Here is a 22,481-nt window from a genome sequence, read left to right as displayed (position 1 = left end):
TAAAGTCGTAGCGGTAGTACTCTTTCAACCCCCACGAGCATCAAACTTTGATCCTTTTCAATCGTTAGATAAAGAGTCGGCTGAAAGCGTACTCCACATTGGAGCTTATGAAAATGAATGTGAAAGAAAACCAACGATTGACGAAGAATGAAAATACTCCAACGCTTCGGAAACGTCGTCATATGCAAAGTCAGATGGCATCACTGCATGCTTCAGTGGAAGATAGGCGCGTGTACAGGCGGCCTTTGCGTGGGAAATGATACGTGGAAAACGATTGAACCGTGGGTGAAAAGGGCACGATTAAAAGAGGAGAATGAAAAAACGAACACATTAAAATGCACTCCAGCCAACGTTCGCGCGGATGAAACAAATAAAATCATCTCGAAACCAAGCGAAACCGGATGACAGCGATGATTAATAGATGGTGACGCTTTACGCTGGGTTTGCACGGCGCCATGTATGTGTATGTAGGTCATGCAACGATCAGTGAATAGGGTGTTTCCCGGAGCATGCCAAAGTACAACTTCGGTTGCTATGTGTGGATGAGGAGGAACGAAACAGGAGGCGGTGTCCTTGCCGATATTTATTCAATAATCCACCAACAACATGTTCCCGAAAATAAGGTATGCTTTTCATGCGCGATAATGGCGTGGGAGGGGGGTGAGAGACACGATGGGTTTATCTCATGCAACGAATTTCAAAGTAAAGAAGATACATAAATGGTGGGGCTTTTACAGACGGTTTGGTTAAAAAAAACATAATCTCTTCAGCACCTACCTGGAACAGAGGTTGATCAATTTTCGCGTTCGCCGGGATCTGCACTTTGTACATTTTCTGATCGAACTCTGGCGCATGGTCGTTGATGTCCTCCACCTGCACGACGACGCGCGTCGTCGACGAAAGCTGCGGTGCGCCGCTATCCATCACCAGGACCTGTAATTAAAATGATACAACGGAGGCAAACGTCAGCACATCACGCAAAATCCCCGGACCGCCTTTTTGGACCCCCCCGTCCGTCCGCATGATGCCGGCGGGAGGCAAATTAATTTTCCACCGAAATGATTAATGAGCAACGGACCCACACCCCCCGCACCCGTTGTTGTCCCCGTTGGAAGGTTCGATCGCAACCATTCTTCCATTAACCGGCCCGAGATTGTGCCCGCCCGAATGGTTCGTCAACAGGATTTTCTCGACTCCCGCTGCCCCGTCCTCGTGGTTTAAATAACAAAAAAAAAGGAGCACGGAAGGCATTTTTTGAGTGATGGTGGATTATTTTCAACTTTATGCTCGTTCTTGCTACATCGAGTTGCGCTTCATACGCACCTTTGTTCATTACTAAAATTATTACCCACAGGACTCGGGATCGGGACTGCTCCAAACTACCGACAATGGATCGATCTCGTTCGAAGAACAAAGAGATCATTAAAAAGTCGTTCGCAACCGGGCGTAAGGCTATGCTTTTATAATGTTCTGGTAGGATTTTTCTCAAACTGGAATTATATCAATAAGCTTAAGAACACAATAGAAAAACTGCAGTTTAAAAAGGGAAAATCACACTGAATCATACATATTCATAGTGCAAACACAACGTAGATAAGCACAAATTGTACCGGAAAAAAGTGTATGCCCTATTAAACTGTGTGTGTTTTAGCTCTTCAAAACTGCTCATCCTGTTATTTTTGTTGATCGAAAACATTCACAAAACACCGCTCATCACGTTGCCCGCTTACTCTGAAGTGAAACTTACCTCCAAAATATGTTCCGGTTGGTTTTCACGGTCCAGTTTCCGAGCGGTGGTTGTTATTAATCCTAGAAAAATGGAAGGGTGAGGTATATCAATTAAAACACATTTTGTGAATAGTTTTGCGACTACAACGCAGTGCGAACAGGTTCCAGGAAACACAACTAACTGAGCAACTAACCAACACATTTGTTTCCAAGAAGAGAAAACACATAGCTACGATAATTTATCGCGGGTAAGTATCGTAAGGTTAAATTATAAAATTTTGAGTAAATGTTAAGTTAATCAGTTCCTGTTTATTACATACATAAAGTTGCTAACAAATAGCAAAATAATGTCAAATGAAACCATGGGAAGATCCGAAGGCGATGTTATTCTGTACAAAAGTGAAGTACTAGTATTTTATGATATCGTCCATTAGAAGTGTTATTATTGTGAACCATGATTTGAAGTGAATGTATCGTTTCTCGAAATTGATCCCTGGTAAAGCCCTGAAGGGAAACGGTAAAGTCTTCATCGATTACGGTCAATCTATTTTAAATTACTCTCACAACTATCAGTCAAGCTGCAAACTAACACATTACAAATCCGTTAAGGTTAGGAATAATATTATCAATCTCTATTCATGGCACCGACGATATCATTCACTTCTTTGATAATTATGTGAAAATAATTGAGTTTTAAAAGTACATTGTTGTGCTGAATGGCTTCGGAAGTCGTTCGTTTACAATGGAACGTTTATTCATTCGACGAGAGCTGGGCTGCTGGATGATGGTAATTAAAACTGCTAGGCGAGTGCACTATACGGACGGGCAAACTCCTTCGGATGCATTTTTTGCTCGTTAGAGACAGGTTCGATCCTGTTACACCTTGGATGCACACAAACACCACCACCATCACTTACCACTCGAGCTGTTGATGGCAAAGTAACCCTCCGGGTTGCCGGACGTAATGCGATAGGAAATCTGTTGGTACAGATCAATGTCCCGGTCTTCGGCCACCAGCTGCAGCACCTTCACGCCCGCCGGGCTGCTCTCCGGCACCGACGGGTAGTAGACGGCATCTTGCGTCAGCGGGACGTTGTCGTTTTCGTTCAGCACCTCGATGAACACCTGGCGGAAGGGAAAAAAGGGAACGGCGAGATAAGAAGTTCCATCAACCGAAGAACACTTCACAACTCACCTGAACGCAGGAGTGCAGGGGCACGACGGCCTGATCCTGGGCGCAGACCGTCAACCAGTAGCTCGGCTTTGTCTCCAGATCCAGCGAGGCGAGGGTGCGTATGGTTCCTGGAAGAAAAGGTGAGAGACAAATACATCGTTAAATATGTTCGTGCTCTGCTGCCTTGTGAGCTAGTTTAAAGAGCAAAGTTTTTCTACTATCCTGTTTCTAATGGAAAGGAAAAGTCAATCGAGGGGCGGATAGAAAATTGCATTATGAAAACAGTCTTTACTATTTAAAGGAGTTTTATCGACTTAAGCTAACGCAAAGAGAAATGTACCAACCATAGTATGAGTCAGTACATTTGATTATCTAACGACAGTAAATAAAGTGCTCAGTAAGTAAAACAGTTGCTAAATTTAAAACAGAATAAGAAAAGAAACTTTTTCCGTTGCGTATTTAGCACACGTTTTTAAGTACAATCTTTTTGAATAAAATTTGTTTATAACATTTGTCAAACCGTCAGTTTTCGAAGGCTAAGCAAAGACTGTGCTTCTCAAAGAACTTGTTTTTAATATTACTATAGTTTTTATGTTGCGTTTTCATTTATGTATAGGTCAAAAACTTTTTAGAACTAATTCCTACTGTCACCCACTTTTGAGTGAGGTGGCTTCCAACGTGTTAAAAAAGGTTTCCAATCATCATGTTTTCCAGGAACGCAACGACCATTGAGAAATAATAATTTTACTCATCGTTTGCGTTATTTTCCACAGAAAAGATATCGAAAACCAAACCCACAAAAACTTGGGTAATGACCATGGCCACTGAAAAACAATCATTAAATCCCATTCGCGCGTTTTTAACCGCAGGATGTTGGGAGGAGATACAAAACCGGCGGCATATAAACGAATTTCATCGTCCTTATCATTTGCTTCTGTTTAGGTTCCATCGCTGTTGCGCTGTGTTTGGTCGACTGTGCTTATATTTACCTTTCGGCCCAACGGCCGGTGGCAGATCCTCGCTTTTTTTGTTCTTTTTAAATCACAAAACCTTACACCTGCCGGGGTTTTCTCATCACGCCGTAAGACCATAGGCGTCTATATTGTTCGTTTTTATTTGTCTCCCAGGACATTGTAAGTCATCGCCAGACACGCGCGAAACAGAAACAGTACGGTTTTAGCAACGAGAGGGAGGTCAACAAAAAAAAAAAAAACAAAAACAAATGCAAGCAAGCATAATCTTTTGTGTTTATCCTTGTCCCCGCGGATCCATCTGAGCGGAGATAAAAAAAACCCCAGAACAGTGACTCGACCAATCGCCTTAGCTCGGTCTCGGAAAACTTTCGGTCAGAAGATGAATGTCATGCACGTTGACAATGATCTCCCATCTGGGGCGTTGGGATTTTGGCGAAGGACGGGGAAAAAAACACCGGGCCTGGACCGGCCGGCATCGGTATATGCCGGATGGATTAGTGTGATTACAATGAGTGCCGGGTGCCATCTTGCGGAACTGAACTGCGGTAGGTGGAAGTGGAACAATGGATGAAAAACGAAACACCACGAGGCAACGATAATCATGATAATAAGTGGAAGCCGTCACTGGCTGACGATTGGAAATACGTTTTTCTTGGCTTCACACCAACGAGACTGGACGAGATAATGCTAGACGTCGGAATGGAACCGATGGTCAGTGATTGAAGGATGGTAGCAAAATTGCCAGTCGATAAAAGTTGATGACAATGAAAAAAAAGACACAGTTTCGATTCCTCGGTGAAGCAGAAATAAACGTCGCTAAATGAGGCGCAAACTGGAAAAATGTCCCAAGATGGAATCATGACCTCGCAAAGCGATGGAAAATCAAAGACGAGATTTGATAGTGACAGAAGGTTTCAGATATGAATGGAAGACGGATCGATAGCCACGGGAATCTACCTTTAATCGTTAGCTGTCGGAGGTGTTAGTTTATTGTCTACGACAGTGAAGTCAAATTCGTTCGACCTCGCGAGTCACATTTCCATCCAAAGTAGGTTTGCGGGCCTAAACGTATAACTGATTGGATCGAAGAAAATATGTCAGCGTGGTTTTATCTTAACAAACAATTATGATTAAGTCTTCCCCCTTTTATTTATATTATATTACTTCTTGTAAAATTTAAAATTTCGAGTACAAGAGAAGGTTCCTTCATCAATCGTTTTCCAAATTTTAACGTATTCCAATCAAGTTTATTTAAATATATGTTGCAGTTCAATACTGTTATACTTTTTGATACAGATTTTAGAAAAGTGAAGGTGAATTAATACTACAGCTAACTTATTGTTCTACATCTATTATTTTATTTAGAAGTTAGTTCATTTGTTCATGTTTGTTTTATTGAACACTGTTTATTCACTTGTCTCGAACAATCTGTGTAAATCTTTTGCTCTCTGTAAAAATCTTGCTTGCCTTGTCTTGTCGGCGTGATATGGATCAATGTTGTAAGTCACTTTCTTATAGAAATTGTTCAAATTGACGTTCGTTTAGTTCTTTTGGAATTCGCAGTTCAAACGGAATCCAATACTCAAGTATCCGAACTTTCGTTGTATTGTTTCAAACCGTGATGTATTGTTTCGTGGGCTGCATGTTTGACATGCCTGGTCTGTGAGACAGTTTATTAAAATTCTAACAAAATAGTTCAAATAAATAACTATTCAACAATACATTTAACTAAGCAAACCACCGAGCGTCAATTTTCCAACAAACTGTTGTTGGGTGTAACAGAGCTGGGATAGTCACCACAAAAGATGACAGACACAAATTAGTTCCTACTCCCCCAGAAAGAGCCTCCGGCGCGGAACTAGCGAACGTGAGTTGAAAGTTGTTCGATGCAAACTTTATCGGAAACCGCACGGTACCAAAGTTCGGTACCATCGCTTCAGGGAATTTCGGGCTTCGGGGAAGCTATCGACATCGATCCATTTTGGAATACCCTCGAGTGGTCTCTTCAAACTTGGAATTTCGAACTCCAAGCACGGAGTCTATGGGAAGAGAAGGAGCGACAGCAAAGTGAGATGCCTTCCAGATGCCATCCACCACTTCGCCACTCTCGAACGCCGGGGCAAATGAAATCAATTAAAAATGAAAACCATGCCACACGGGAGATGTTCGGCATTTTGGGATGCGCGTTCATTACCATTCCATCCGTCAAACCGAGAAACACGCCGCACTTCAGAGACGGCCCCTCGTGGAGCGTGTGTGTGTGGGGGGGGCTAACCTATTGGGAAAAACGGGGCTGCTGGAATTTCCAAAACATATCATGCCTTCGGCCGTATCTTTCACACCTAATTGAATTAGGGCGAGTTTTCCGTTTGATGCGTATTTTATGGCACTTTCAGCGATTCGATCGTGCGCATTTCGTAATGCACAAACCGAGAGCATTCCCAAATACCGCCTCTGTCTGTCCGGCGTGGATATCCGAGCGTGAATGATCCAATGGAATTGGCCAATCACGCAAACACATACAGGGTCGATCAGGGCAGGGAAAACGGCTGTAAATTGCCCATTAGCCCCAAGGAGGAATTGCCTCGATGTTTTTCCTTCTAATTTCTTTACCGCTACGTACCCCTTTTTCTCACTGGAACAACCAACCAACCTTCCAATCGATAACGAAGAATCTGGCCCGAAGTGGAGCTAGCGGGAACGATGGAAACCAGAGACGGGTTTTTTTCCACTTCCGGGTACCGGGAGTAAATAAATTGGGCATATTCGTTCTTCATCAAACGAACCGCCAGCCAACCGTTTTTTTCCACTCGCGGGAAACACAAGCAAGAATAAAAAAGACCGTTGCGATGAGTTTTACTTACTGCCCTCTATCTAAACAAATCGAGGGAAGGAGAAAAAACAGCGAGCGTGATAAATTTACGCTGGCTTAGATTTCTTTCCACTACTAAAACCATCTACAGCATAGAGAAGGCAATAAAACGTGTTAATTACCGGGATTGAAGGAAGGGGGCCGAGGGTTGAAAATAATGTTACAACATTTTCGAAATTTGGGGAAGAAAAGTCGGAACCGTCAGACATCATTAGCAGCATTTTAACTGACTCGTAAATTGGGAAAGTGTGCGAAACGAAATGATCGTTGGGGAGAAGAATTGAATTACAGCTTAAATCTAAACAGAAAACTGTTAAGCTGCGACTTTATTATTTGCAGACGAGTATCACATAGTTGTTAGACAATAAACGCAACCAACACAACCGACAATCCGGACATGGAAAATAAAGGACTTTGTAGAGCGCTTAAATCTATCCATCGCACGTTTCCACCATCATCATATGCTCGACGTTTCCAAAGCAAAGGCCATATCATACAAGCAGAAAACATTCCACGCCTCTCCCGTCAAAACAATAAAAACATCCTTAATACACATAGCCATCTTCTGCACCAGTTCCGACGACACTGTGCTACACTTCCTGCGACGTTTTTCCGTTCGGCGCAGTCCGCTGCACACGTGCCGGGGTGCCGAAACAAAACGGTGGCACCACAATTGCATCCTTGTTCGCACAAAAGCAAAAAGAAACCCACGAGACACAAACACGCAAACACATCCCCCAGTGGTAACAATGGCAACAATAACCTATCATTCGTTTAATTGCAGTCTCATGGGAGTGAAAAAGATCCCTTGCAAGCGAGAGTAAAAAAAGGGATATCTTGGGGCGAAAATGTAAAGCATAACGCTACACAGTCGCCTCCACCCGGAGGAAAACGTGGTGGATAAAAATGGTCGACTTAAATAAAAGTTTCCACTTCCACGACGACGACTAAGGCGTGCATCCTCCCAAGCGGCTATACAACACTTTTCAAGCGTTATTTTTTCTCTTTGACGTGCATCGGGTGTATCAAGCCAGCGCGCCGTCATGCATTCACCCCGTGACACATTTATATGGTGTGCATCGTCGTTTTCTTATCCACTTTTCACCTCGTCCCCCCGGGCTGGGGGTTCGGTTAAGCGAATGCAAATGATAGTAAAAACCATCATGACGGAAGAAACGTCATCCGTTCCAACGGAGGAAAAAATGACGACTTAACTGGAGGAGAGAAGTGATACAATAGAACAAACCGAAGCAGCCGCCGGAAAACTAAACAATCTGCCATCTGACCCGGTGGGACTTGCATGCAAACACGAGGAAAATGATTCTCGCCTCTCCCAACGAGGATGTGTTCGGTTCGTTGATACACATACTTTGCTTCCGGAATTCGTATGATAGAGAACTATTTTTGGCCAACGAAGCAATGCATAAAATACAATGAATAACGTTAAAAAACAAATGAAAAAGTATCGTGTACATTCATTATGATTAGGTTACGAGAAAACTGATGAGAGTTTATCATACAATTATTCAATATATTTAATGAGGTACGCTAAAACTTCTTAACACGTTGACTACCAAGCGTTTATATCACATTTTTTTAAGAACAATCTTTTTTAATAAAATTTGTTAATGATATTTATTAAGCCGACAGTTTTCGAAGGCCAAGAGCAAAAACTTCCCAAGTTCCCAAACAATAATTTTTTATATTACTGTTACAAACAAAAGTAAAAAATTAACAAATTTTAGGAAGTCTCAACATTGGTTGGGAAGCAATCAAAACTTCGTTTTTTTATTACACAATTTGTTTGTAACTGAAAGACCCGTAGCCTGTTTCCGCTCTTTTATATACATTTTTCCAGCCACAAAGTTCCTCATCTTTGGCAGGTGCTTGTTAGAGCGAGTCCGGGTTCGCAGTTCCCGAATGTCTCTAACAATTACTATAGTTTTTATGTTGCATTTTCACTTATTTTTGGGTCAAAACTTTTAAGAACTAATTGCCGCTGTCATGCAGTTTTGGGTGACGTGCGTTTTTGACACACTTTTTAGTACAATCGTTTTTAATAATATTTGTCTTTGACATTAAGTAAACCGACGGTTTTTTTAAGGTTAAGCAAAGACTTTGCTTCCCAAAGAATAGATGTTAAATATTACTTTAATTTTTAAGTTGCATTTTCATTTGTCTATGGGCAAAAACGTTTTAGAACTAATGATAGCTGGCTATCAAAAATGATAGCCATTGTAGTCAACGTGTTGAAGAACCATGTTACTGATTGGCATTAGTTAATAAAATGATACCTGGTAGTAATCATAATCAACTCAATCAAAACAATGACTTCATCGTACGAAAACATTTTCAGGAATCACATTACTCTCTCGTGATCACGTTCGTTACAAATCGCAACACTCTTCCCGCTGTGACAGACGGAAGTTCGAGACGGTGGCTTCATTTCTCCGATTGTTTTCCCACGAGCTCGGCGTACGGCGGGCCCGGAAAACCCGGTTGCGAAGGCCGAGTTCACGGCGAACGGATGTGCGCTTCCGGGCGAGCGGAAAGAAGGTGCCACCACGAATGACTGACTCCTACCGACGATTGGATGCATCACGATTGCCGTCGCACGGAAGCAAGTAACATCCTCACAGTCACAGCGTTTGCAACGTGCGGCGTCTTTCGAGGAACGGAACACACATCCCACTCCGGCGCGAGTTTCCGCGGCAGCGAAGTTGGTGGTTCCTTGTTGAACAATTTATTATCGTCCGGCCCCGCTTGCGTTTACAGCTGGACGGCGCTGAAGGATGTCCGATGTGGATGCCGTACATGGATGGCAACTATTCCAGACCGTTGTCCAACACCAACCCCAACCCTACCCCCCTTTGGTAGCGGACTGAAGTTCTTGCAAGGCGACCACTAACCAGAATGCGTCTTGCGAAGGTGTACCTTTGAAATTCTAACAAACAAGCACTGCACTGTGAAGACTGCGATAAATTTAATTAAAATTTTGTCTAGCAAATCTTCGTGAATGAACGTGGCCGATGGGCTGGGTACGTGAGGGAGCTATCGCTCACGGATCGTCGTGGGACTCAAGCAGAATAGTGTCCAGGACCCAAAGAGGAAACATTCGTTCACGTCTTAGCAGCCTACCCAGAGCCACCTAGGCCTGAACTCCGGGGAAGATTCCTCGAACAAGATAGACGAGAAAGGGCTGAAGGCTAATCGAAGCGGGACAAGCGCTTTCCATTGCTCAATGAGTCACCCACTTCAAGGACTTACCCACGTTCGTGATTCACACGGAGTTCGACAAGCACAGGAACAACTCCCGGAATAAACTTACTCATTCAACCACGTACGTACGTTTGCCAGATGAGCAGATGCTGTGAGCAACTCCTTTCGCTGGTTCCAACGCATCAGAAGAGCGCAACATTGTTTAACTACTGCGTGCTACCGAACCATCCAAGCTCCCATCCTTCCGTTCATTTCAAATCAAAACTGCAAGCCGCTTGAAGAGCGCACCACCCAAAAGAGGCAATTTGCTCGATAAAGTGTAAATATTTGCTTGTGCGTCTTGTCCATGCAAATTAGATGCAATTTGCTTGTGCGATGCCAATCGACCAACGCTACCGAGGGCGCGTCAGAAGAGCGCGTTTCGAAATGTATTCAATAGAACATTCAAGACGTGTATTAGGATTGGGTACACACTGAATGGCAACAAGTAACACAGCTTTACTTAGGACTTGGGAATTCTCACAAAAACCACAACTGATCAAAATGCTAGTTATTCTATAAAACAACTTATCACAGAAAAACTCAACGACTTGTAAGAGAAATAAATAAAACATGTAAATCTGAGTGAAACGAAAATTAAATGAATTCACTTTGGTTCAAACAATGTAAAAATAAACCCACGTCCAATTGGCGGTGAATTTTAATTGGTTTTTAAAATTTACAACGAAACATTACGATGTCAGCATTTTGACCGCATTTTTCCCCCTTCTGTTTTCATGCGAACCTTTTCCATCGAAAAACACGCACGCTTTACGATTTAAATTGAATAAAATGGTTTGAATATTGTTCGTCGAACACTTCAAGCAAAAATAGCTCAATTGCGCGAAATATGCAACCATATATTTCGTGCGCGAAATATGCAACCAAAGCTTCCAAAGGGGGGAGAGTGCAGCACACTAGCCACTCTCGATGTGTATAAGTGCTTTCGATCTCAATGGGAGTTGGTGAACGGGGTTTGCAGCAGTATAATTAGTTCAGTTGCATTCGGGAATGTTAAAAAAGTTTTTCAAGTACCCACTGGACGGGTTTAAAATCGATGCAATCAGCCACTCACAGGTCAGTGACTCCGGTGCTCCTAACAGTTGATTCTTGAACTTGCTTGGAGAGGGACTATAATTGGTATGGTGCAATCGATTCATTTGAGGTAGCCTCTGCAGTTCTTGACCACATAGAGGAAATTTTAAAGTATCTCAGAGAATCGGTGAAGAGTACGTGAATGTTGTTAAAGTAAAGTGCGGGAATAAGTTTGTATCAGTCAAGTACTTAGAAATAGTAACTCTGGGAAAAACCTCTGGGAACAAAACAGGAATGTACAAAATCTTAGTGCTCATGCTTCAACAACGAAATTCTACGAAGAATATTACATCCGGCAATCCGATTCCTGAAAGCCTCTTCACGGAACGAATCCAACGCCTTCGCTTTAGTATTGTCAAAAGGCTTATGCTAAATCTTAAATGGATGACCCGATGGAATCAAAGTGGGTGGATTCCTGATACGGCCCGGACCAAAAGGAACGAAACATCCGACGACGGTATCACTCATCCGTAAGCCTTATTCGTATGTAAACGGTGCCATTTTCGCGTGAAATCTGCCTTAGCGACCAAAAAACTCGACCCACCCGAGTTCAGAGACGGTTGGGCCAGAGATAATGTCAGAGGGATTTGGCGACCAGAATAGGAGACCAAACGGTGGGATGAGATCTGGAAAGGCTGGGATGTCATTACTACAACGAACGGTTTACAGTTTTCGCTGTTGGGAATAATCCTTCCGTAGATAGGGATCCTCTACACATGCGAATTGTGGATAACCCAACCGGGACGCTAGGATACATCCCTTATTTGCAGGCGACGGAGCGGCCTCCGAATTCATTTCCCTTCTGGTGAGTGTTGCCTTCGGGAATGACCTACTTTCCCCGGTGGAGGCGTGTTACACCACGCATCGTGGATACACAGCAGCCGAAAATACACTCCAATGAAACCCAGCCTAGGCGCAAGGCTTATTCCATCATGCACTGATAAATGTGCAGAGACAAGCGGAGTGCAGACGTTGCTAAATTTTGCCCTTCCAACCGATCGGGGACGCTTTTTTTTTCTTTGAAAATTAATTCAATGGTCGCCGTACGCCGTATTCCTTCTACGTTGATGCACAGATACGGTGGCCCGCCGATTCGTGAAAGGTGGGGAGAGGATTTGTTCCGGCTAGCGAGATGTAATAGAAAGCGCTTGGCTACCGGATGATGCCAACGGAATGCGGCGAGCCATGGAAGCCTTACGAAACACGGTCCCCGAGCTGACACGTACAGGCCAAGGCCGGGTGACTGCTGATGTTGCAGCGTTACGGATTAATCCGCAAGCAGGAATTATCATAAACGTCACTCATTCTGGCGCGCTTACGCCCGAGGAACGAAACAGATGTGAACCTTTTCATGTGGGCATGGCAACTTCCGGAACTGTTCTTATTGCATGTCTTTGGGAGAGGAAAAGTGAAGAAAGACGTTGAATAACTGTAATGAATCAGATTTATTTAACACGTTCCGTACCGGGTCACCCAAATATGGGTGACAGCAGTTTTAGTACAAATAAGATTTTGACCCATGAATAAATGAAAATGCAACATAAAAATTATTGTAATATTTTATATAAATTTTTGGGAAGCTAAGTTTTTGATTGGCCTTCGAAAACAATCGGTTTAACAAAAGTTATGAACAAATAGTAATTTGAAAAATTGTACTAAAAATTGTGCTAAAACGCTTGGTACGGAACGTGTTAACACGCTGACTGATACGTTGTTTTAGTACAGCTTTTTAGTACACCGAGTTTGGTAAAAATTTAGTAATTAAATTTATTGAACGGGTTTCAAAAACTAAGCAAAAACTAGGCTTCCCAAACAAGGTACATGTTGGTAATTTTTAAAGGCGTTTTAAATGATTGCAACTTTCACTTAACAGCAACTGTCAAACACTCATTTCACTCATGTGAAACCCAACTTAGCACGTCTAAACGCGAAATAAACAAACAATTTGAGTTGCGCAACTAAAATTTCACTTAACGTAGCCGGGCTGTAAATTTCTTTCACAGCAATGAAAGTTTCTTGACAGCTCGTGCAACTGACAGATTTCGTAGGCGTCAGCAGTATAAAACCATTTAAAATGATCGTTAAACGAAATAATCAAAGTCGTTTTATGCGATTTAAGTTCACTTTCATGATTCACAACGCTAAATGAGTATTATTATTAATTTTAGAGATGAAATAATACAGCTCATTTACAATTCTACATAGTTTGTTTACCGACTCATAATTGCCGGTTGACAGTTAGCGTTAATTTGTTTCGAGTCGTGTAAACGCGTGATGCGTTCGGAAACTTTCAGTCCACTGAAATGACGACGACTGAAAGTTTCTCTTGCATGAAAGTTGCTGTCATTTATCTGCAGCTTTATAGTCTACGGCTATATACAGGGACTTTCAGATGATATCATAACAGTAGCAGCATTTATTCCAACTGCATCAGTTGGTTTTATAACGCAATCATGTTTATTATAACTGTGTCAATTGAAATCAGAATCGTAGCAGTTGATATTATACAGTTGGTATGTCAAGTCGAGCGATATACGCAACTAGCAAATATAAACGTATATCGTACGAATGAGACTCCAAGGTAGTTCAACATATCAGGTTAGTTCGCTTGAAACGCTTTAATTTCATTAGAAAACGAAAGGAATTTATAAACAAGCAGAGCTGATTGATTTTCATGTTGACTGCATGTCATTTTTTTACTTATTTTTGTGAGCAATTTCGTTGTAATGAAATCGAAGAGTTTCATTCGTTATGAATCCTCCTGATATGTAGATCAACTTTGGGCTGTCATAAGCGACGGCTAGACACAGCGGGAATCGCACGAATATTCCCGCCTTCCAGCGGGAATCCCGCTGGACGACGGGAAACTCCATATGAAAAAAACTGATTTCGTTCCCGCTATGTTTAGAAAATGCGAAACTACGACCTGGCGAGAACGGACGCAGGTGCTTAATTGAAACGTTTCATGAAAAGTTTCATTCGCTTGCTACAACAACGTCGGTATATTCAACGTATATGGATGCGGCCGATGTTGTTGGAGAGAAACCAAAATGCGAGTAGTTCTTCTTCTTCTTCTTGGCGTAACGACCTTGTTGGTCATGCCTGCCCTGTAAAGGGCTTACGAGACTTTTTACCCTATGTGTACGTGGATAGTCAGTCCTCTCGTACAGGGGAGGGTCCGGTCTCGGTTGGGATTCGAACCCACGCCGTCGAGGTGGTGAGCCCCGGCGCTCATGGGCCGATTTTCTAACCGGCGCTACCGCTCGGCTGTCGCGGACCCCCGCTATGCGAGTAGTCTTCTACGCAAAATTTTGAAGGAGGAACTCGACAACACCATTCTTCTTCTTCTTCTTGGCGTAACGACCTCTTGGTCATGCCTGCCTGTTAAGGGCTTTCGAGACTTGTTTCCCTGTTGTACGTGGATAGTCAGTCCTCTCGTCCAGGGGACAGTCCGGTCTCAGTTGGGATTCGAACCCACGCCGTCGTGGTGGTGAGCCCTGGCGCTCATGGGCCGAATTTCTAACCGGCGCTACCGCTCGGCTGTCGCGGACCCCCGACAACACCATTCATAAACTTTATATTTGATAATGATTCACAATTCCACTTTTACCTGCCGCCAATTTAAATCACACAAACAAACTAAAACGTAAACAAAGCTTCACTTTGACAGATCGGACGAATAAGATCGTTCCCGCTGGATATTCTGTCGAATCTGGGCTACTTTTTCCCGTTCCCGCCACCGGGAATTCCAGCTACGTTTAAACAGCGGTATACGTGCGATACACGTTTACACTCCCTAGTTTTGTACTTCGCCCAAGCTGCTGTCCCAGGAGGGTTATAATATCAGCTGCTACGATTCTGATTTCAATTGACGCAGTTATAATAAACATGATTGCGTTTTGAAATCAACTGATGCAGTTGGAACATCATGTGCTGCAGTTAGAATAAATGCTGCTACTGTTATGATATCATCTGGAAATCCCTGTAAGTCTTCTACTATATTTGTGTAGAGGACTGATGAGCATTGCTGCTGTCACCCACAAAATGGGCGACGTCTATGTGTTCGGAAGTTCTAAAGAAATCTTGCGATTTCAAAGCATAATTTTTCTTCACTATACAATTTCTCCAAACTTGTACTAACGTGTAATCACTGAATATTTAAGTGGTTTCGCGATTGTACAAGTTCTTTGAAACATGAAAACCCTAAGCAAGCTACAGATTTCACCCAATCTGACCGCACTTGGCCCACTTTAAAGAACTTTTACGTCGCAATGTTTCCGTTTCAGAATTCGGTGGTCAGTGTGACGTCAAGCGTCTAACGGGGGCGGTTACTAGTTGTTCCCCAAAGTTACTGCAGTCATGCCGGAGATCCTTCTCTAACGCACGCCAAAAGCTGTACTGCATTTTAAAACTGCTCCTGTGGGTTTGTTTTGAGCTTTTTCCCTTCCATTGTTTCCACGGCCAGCAACGAAAACCGTGGAGCCAGCAACAAAGGAAAAGGGCTTAAGTGCTTAGCGCGCGCTGCTGCAACATGCACGGCAGGTTCGCAAAAACCAAACTGTGAATGAAGTACGGTGAAAACTTGTTGCACCCACACCCCAGTGCTGTAAGCCGCAGCTAGCTTTCCCGGGCGATATCAAACCCGATGATAGGTGTCAGCAGTTGGTGGTCGCCTGGAGATTAAAACTTTATCACAGAGGATTTTTCCGATCCACTGGAACCAATTTGCTGCTCGCTTCCGGACCAGTGGGATGACTACCTTCACACTTCACGATTCGTGTTCGGTTGGTGTCGAGATATACTATAGGGCATTCGACGATGTGTTTCAGAATGCATAATTTTGGATCAAAGAAATTGGAGCATTTTTTAAGATTTTAAAACATAAATTTAATTGTTTCTTGTTACAAAGAACTAAACATATTTTTGTTGATCAAAATCAATTGTAAACAAATAGTTCGAGCTGTATCTCAAAATTAGGTTTCATTTTTTATGTTTATTTCATTGAATGAATGTTTCAAAGGTAAAAAATACCAAAAGGTAACCAGCAAATCACGCCCATCAATGTATCGCCGACCCTCACAGCGTCACAGGTACTTCAATATTGTCCGCCTCTTACGCTAACAAGGGTAGACAGATGTTTATCTGCTTTCCGTAAGAGCACACACTTCCTTGCTTCTTTTCCCAGAAAACGTGCAGCATGCACTTCGGAGCGCGTTCAGCGGGAAAGTGTGCATGAGTTTTCCCCCGCGAAGTACCGAACGTCTAGTCCAATCTTGGCAGTTCGATCGACATTTCCATTTTATGATCCCTTGCAAGAGTGCACCCATGTGTGGGTTTTTCGTTATATGTTTTATAAATAGTCTCTTTTTCCCAACGGTTACCATCGCAACACACCTTGACGCTGTTTACTCACTTTGGGTGCACTTCCCCTCCTCTATTTTCATCCTAATGAGGACATATGGCGGCCAATGTGAGCCATGCCGTACTTTTTCGTTTCTGAAGAGAACGATACGATCGTTACCACTTTTTTTGATCCTCCTTCAAGGCCATCTTCCAAGAAAAAGTCCCATAAAAGTGCATAACCGCGTAACGGTTGGAGAAAGTGAAGAAAGAAAGCAGAAACGATCCACCCGGTTTCGGCCCGGAGGAATCCGACCGAGCCCGAGGAGATTTTGAAATATTTATAAAATGCCCACCCGTCCATATATCCTAACCATCATGCGATGCGATGCCGACCAGACACGTGACGTTTTATGACCCTAATGGAATGCCCGTTGGAAGCCCCGAACGGCAGCGCAGAAAATCAATAAATCAATGAATCTGTTTAACCTTTCTAACTCCGAGGGGGGGAAAATTTATGGGACGATTTTTTACGGCATTTAACGAGACATACGCGTCAGTTGTATGGTCTTTTACGTACGGTATAATCGACATGGTATGACGAAAGCGTATGGAATGAAAGGAGGTATTCTTCTTTTTTCGAAAACAAAGACTAATAGCATTGAAGACGTCAAATAAATCCTACATATTTATTATACTTTATCCAAATAAAACATTGTTAAGCGAATTTTACAAAAAATGAAACTAAAACAGTATGAACTTTAAGTTACCAGAATTGTTAACAAGTCTCAAACTCATTTAAAACTGAAAAAATGCACAAAAAAGAAAGCTAACATGATAAACGGCCACCAGGATATAAATTGGCTGAAATAACGTTAAAATATTACCCTAATACTAACGCAAACCCTACGAACTAAATAGTACTCTTCGTGTTGTCTCATAATTCATACCCCGAGAGAAGGATTGGAACTTCTAAACCTCTTAAAGAAAATCATATTCGATGAGACACTTCGTCAACAACCGAAACACTTCCCGGCAATCAAATCATGACTCCCCGTAACCCATTCTTGGTGGTTGTTTTTTTATTTCTTGCTAGTGATAAAATAACCCACCCATCACCCAAGCGGACGTCGCTCGTCAATCGTAAATCTTCGTCAGTGCTGAAGTGCAAATGGACAGTGGCGGGCGGCCATCAACCAACCGGTGGTTGAAAAGTTACACACCCATAAATCATTTAATTCTCCCACTCGCGGTAATATTTTCGATCATTACGTTCTTTGTGTTTTTTTCCTTTTTGGTGTAAGTTTTTCATTTGTGTCACATTAAAGTGATAGAATGTGTCCAATCAAGCATTAAGTCAATCTTCTAACAAAGCAATCTTCGAAACATAAAACAATTACTTACATACGATGCTATTTAGCAGGGCCCGTCTTTTAAAAAGCTTAAACTCACAAAATCTACTCGATTTATATCATCGCACCCATGAGAAAATAAAGTTATGGAGGAAGAATCTGGACCAGTTTAAACCATGCCTTCACTGCTTTTCTTTCCACCAACAAAAAATAAAATGCAAATGCAATTTCGGAACACATTATATATGCATACGACAGTTATTAATCAATGTCAAAAAACGAGTCGCCAAGCACAAACAAAAGACAAATTTGGGAAAGGGTTACTTTGCGGGTCGTTTAACAATGATGAAGATGGTTTTCTGTGTCTTTTTTCCTGCAAACTAGCCAAATCTTTTGAATGCCTTGGTGTGTAAAAAAAACTTTTAAAAAATTTATTGTTACATGTTAGACTTGATAACCAAACGAAGTTTTTTCCGTTCTTACACAATTAAAAAATTATTTTTTTACATTCAAAGTTTTTTGGTATCCATTAATATGCTTTGTTTTTTTTTGGCATCTTCACGGCGATTCTTCTGGTGGTGTTTGTTTATAAATGTGTTTGTTTTATCCATTGTTACTTCCATGGATTACTCTATCACAATAAATCAGCCGTGTGAGTAAAGGAAAATGTAACAGAAAAGAAAGAACACGAATGGAATAACTTGCAGGCAAGGACTTTAGCGGATATGCAGGAAAAAAGTAGCGAAAACAAATGTGCTGCGATTTGATAGTTAAACCCTGCTTTCAGTAGGTTTTTATCTTCAGCTGAAAAACTTTTGCACCGTGCGTTTCGCTTCAGTCAAGTTTTCTTACGCTCCTTCTTTTTTAAAGCATTTTTATCCAGCACTTTTTCAAGGTAAGCGTCTCCCACCACGCTTAGGTCACTTTTCAGACAGAACATAAACTTTAACCTAGAAGACACACTTCTTGGATGCTATAAATTTCTCCAGCAAGACTTATTTGCCTACAACAGCTATCGTAGAAACTTTATTTTCGGTTTTTAAAGCTAAGATTGTGGCATGACGTAGTTTGACCTAACTGTTTTTGTCTTCTCTTTAACTTCAGGGGCAGTCACGTTGTCAGCTGTGTAGTATTTGTGTAGTTTAATGTTATAGATAAAATGTGTCTTTGATTTATCTGTTACTTGATAGGTTCCACTTTTGTTAAACTTTCTATCATTGATTTTAAACTGCACATAACAATGAGTGCTTTATTAACTTCCGCCAAAATAACATTTTTCTTCGCTCAAATTATCATTCTCAAAATGAACTACGACTGAAACAGACTGACTCAAACAATAATAAACTCTAGCAAATAACTAATCAAGATAATCGCGAGGGAGTTAGAGACGACATTGGACCGGTGAACGTCGAAAGTATCCGAAATCATACCAAAACAAGCCAAACAACTAACGAAGAACTGACATTCATGGGCAGGATTTACAGTGGGTAAACCCCATAGCCTCGGTACCTTCTACCATCTCTTAACTTTGGCCCATAAATTGAAGATGCGGAGGTAGTCGCTAGAGTGGTCACACTTCAAGAAAGCTGTAATTACAACAGCGACACACAAATGCCAACACATAGTTAGCAAACCCCAGCTGGATGGCGAACACGAAGTTGCAACCACAAAGAGATGTTACAATGTTGGCTCGAACGGGAAATAAGATAGGAAACCCCTGCAGCGTGAAGAAAGGAGTCAGCTGCATCTTGTGCCACTGGCAAAGAAATGAAAGTTCGCATTCTCAGTCTCTTCTTATTTGGGCTTCGTTTCCCACAAGGTCGTCGTTGCGTTCTTTGAGCTCATTCTGGCCGTAATTGTTGTCATGACAGACACACGATAACGGGCGATTCGACACAACGGGGACATTGTTGCGGGCGACTCGTTGAGTAAAGTTCAGGCGGATGAAAGCCGGTGCAGTGTAGCAATTAGTTTTTTTTTTCTCTGCACTTGAAGCATAATTATTGTTCCCAGTGGAAAGAAAGGAAGTACGTGACGTTGATGAGAGGAATGGACCTTGCAAGACTTAAGATGTTGGGATTAAGTTTTTTTTCAGTTTGGTAAACTCCTGAATCCACGGAACAATCTGGCAAGGTCGAAGATTAATGCATCTCGGGAAAGTCTTTTTTAACTAAAATTATTAAACTCTTCAAAAATACTAAGGGTAAAAAATACCCTTCTACTGGAACGCTTAACCATTCGTAACTCTAAAAATAAATGCAAACAACGTCTTCCAAAAACAGCTTATTAAAGAGTCTTAGTTTTACATTTTTATTTCTCTTGCACCCACCAGCTTTTGGGATCAAAAACAAACAGAACTACATCTGTTTACGTTAACAACTTTCCAGCAAACCAGAAGCAAGGTCAGTGAAGGTAGATAACCGCGTGGAATGTTAAAACTTTTCCCAAAAAGCATCAAAGTTCTGACAAACATAATAAAATGGCATGATTTCAACAAAGCAAATATTTCAAAATATACAATATGACATAATAATATTCTTTGTTAAAGTAATATGCTTTAAACTGTTCAGCTTAAGATTAGCTATAAATAAAAAAAGTAATTTACTGGAATGTTAAAACATTTCTCTAAAAGCATCAAAGTTCTGACAAACATAATAAAATGGCATGATTTCAACAAATCAAAATATATAATATGACATAATAAAGTTCATAATACTGATGAACGGTCATGAAAATAATATACTTTAAACTGTTCAGCTTAAGATTAACTATAAATGAAAAATATAATTTACTACAGAATTACGTACAAAATGAAAAATCACAAAGACCATCCATTCTAAACCAAACTAGTACTAATTATATTCCACTCTTGAAAAAGGTAAAAAGGTAAAGGATTCTAACTATCGATCGCATTTGTGATATTTTTCTGCCTGCAACTGCTCTTATCCTTGAAGTATGAACACCCATTTTTTCAAGCACTTTATGTACGATACGAGAAAGGCCGAGTCCTCGAAGCCGGTCGGGGATGCGGCAGCAATTTGCCTCGGGGTAGTGAACAGATAACCCAACTTGAAATTAGACCATCCGTACGTGATTGGAGTGAAACGAGCCAAGGAAACTGTCCCGTTCTACCGGATGCGAGGCTTGTATCGTCCTTCGCTCGGGTGGCCAGAGTAATATGTTAAGAACTGAGGGTATATTGTGAACAACATGGCCCAGCAACACGTTCCTTCACAGCAATGTGTGGCGGTGGTCATGGTTTGAAAAGACTTCCATTTGCCTGTTTTGTTTTTTGTTTTTTTTTCACAACTTTCCCTCCCATTTCACTTTTGCCAGAAGTTCTTCTCGACCAAGTCAAAGTCAACCAGCTAACGGTAACGGTTCTGCTAATGGAGCTGTTTATTAGCCAGTAGCCTGAAATCCAGCGTAAGTGTAAACGTATGTACCGCCCAACGGTGGTTGAATGTAGAGTAAATAAAACTTCCACCATCATCTCCTCCACCAAATTACCACCACCCCAATTTCTTCGGAAAGGTCCCGCCATTCCACTTTTCCCTCAAGTACTAATAACCGTTACGAAGCCGTACACACACACACATAATCATTTGCACACAAGGACTCTGACAAGGATTTTTGTGAACACCTGCCCTGGAGCGACTGAAAACGGGAAAATTTTCTTCGCTTCGCTGGGGCGGAGGGAAAACCGGTGGGAGAGTGGGCGGAAATCCGTACCTTGGAGTGCTAGTCGGAGGCTAATTTCGCGGATACCCATTACCCGGGCTCCTGGAACGGCTGGCTTCCGGTTCTCTGCCGAGCACTTACGTCGTTGCACGACAGAAAAATCGGATAAGCTCCCGGGCAGGGAGCGGGCAAGCCGGCCCGTTCTTCCAATGACGGCCATACAGCAAGTGGAAATAATGCCAAGGTCACTGGCCGCGGGCGGTCCATTGAAGGAAGGCGGAAAAAACCAGCCCACACACACACACAGAAGCGCGGATCAATGTAGGCGAAACGTGTAAGGTAATTGTGTAAGAAACTTTTCTTAGCTTCTCACACCGCTCCCAAACGGTTCCATCCGTCCTTCCGGTGGTTGTGTTCTCCTTAGCATCGCTTTGTTTTGCTGAAAAATCTCTGCACCATTAGGCGAAATAATGTTGCCGCTTCCTGCGTTTTAGATTGCCCTCCAGTTCCACTCGTTTGTGAAAACGTTGGGGAAAAAAAGTTTGGTGTGAGTACATTTTTCCTGCTCCTGCTCCCGAACTACCTGTACCGGCCTTGGGAATGAGAGGGTAGGTGTTGGTTGTTAACGGCATGGTAGCGAAAGTGAGGGCAAAAATAAAACCACCTCTATACCTTTTCTTCACCCCTAGCACGGTCGGATGGTAATCAAATCGAAAAGTTTACCACATCACGAATGAAAATGGTATTGCAAGAAAGAAAAGAAAAAGGAGAAAGTACAACCAACTGCATACGAACAAACTTTGCACTGCGTGTTGTCTGTTTCTTTTATTTTCATACACGCCACCGAAAGTTAAGTAAATTCAACTTCTGTTCGGTGGAAAATCAGTGTATTTCTGAGAAGATAAAAAAACGAGCTCGAAACGAAGACACCTGCAGGAAAAATTCGAAAGCAGTTAATTGTGTATTCCTACGAGGGCCATAGAATTGCTCGAGTTGTCCAATTTCAA

General features: G+C 42.1%; 1 protein-coding gene across 1 annotated transcript in view; it reads right to left on the bottom strand.

The window, feature by feature from the left end:
* Positions 1–22,481, bottom strand: part of LOC131285301 (fat-like cadherin-related tumor suppressor homolog) — an 80,287-nt gene that overhangs the window by 39,496 nt on the left and 18,310 nt on the right. Inside the window, exons 3-6 of the mRNA XM_058314156.1 lie at positions 2,924–3,030; positions 2,646–2,853; positions 1,748–1,809; positions 778–933 (exon numbers count right to left, since the gene is read on the bottom strand). Coding sequence (XP_058170139.1) covers positions 778–933; positions 1,748–1,809; positions 2,646–2,853; positions 2,924–3,030 — 533 coding nt within the window. The remainder of the gene's footprint in view (positions 1–777; positions 934–1,747; positions 1,810–2,645; positions 2,854–2,923; positions 3,031–22,481) is intronic.

Source organism: Anopheles ziemanni, chromosome 3 (assembly GCF_943734765.1).
Source record: "Anopheles ziemanni chromosome 3, idAnoZiCoDA_A2_x.2, whole genome shotgun sequence".
In the NCBI taxonomy this organism is placed as follows: Eukaryota; Metazoa; Arthropoda; class Insecta; order Diptera; family Culicidae; genus Anopheles; species Anopheles ziemanni.
Note: the sequence above shows the minus strand (reverse complement) of the source record. Positions and strands in the feature narration are given on the sequence as shown.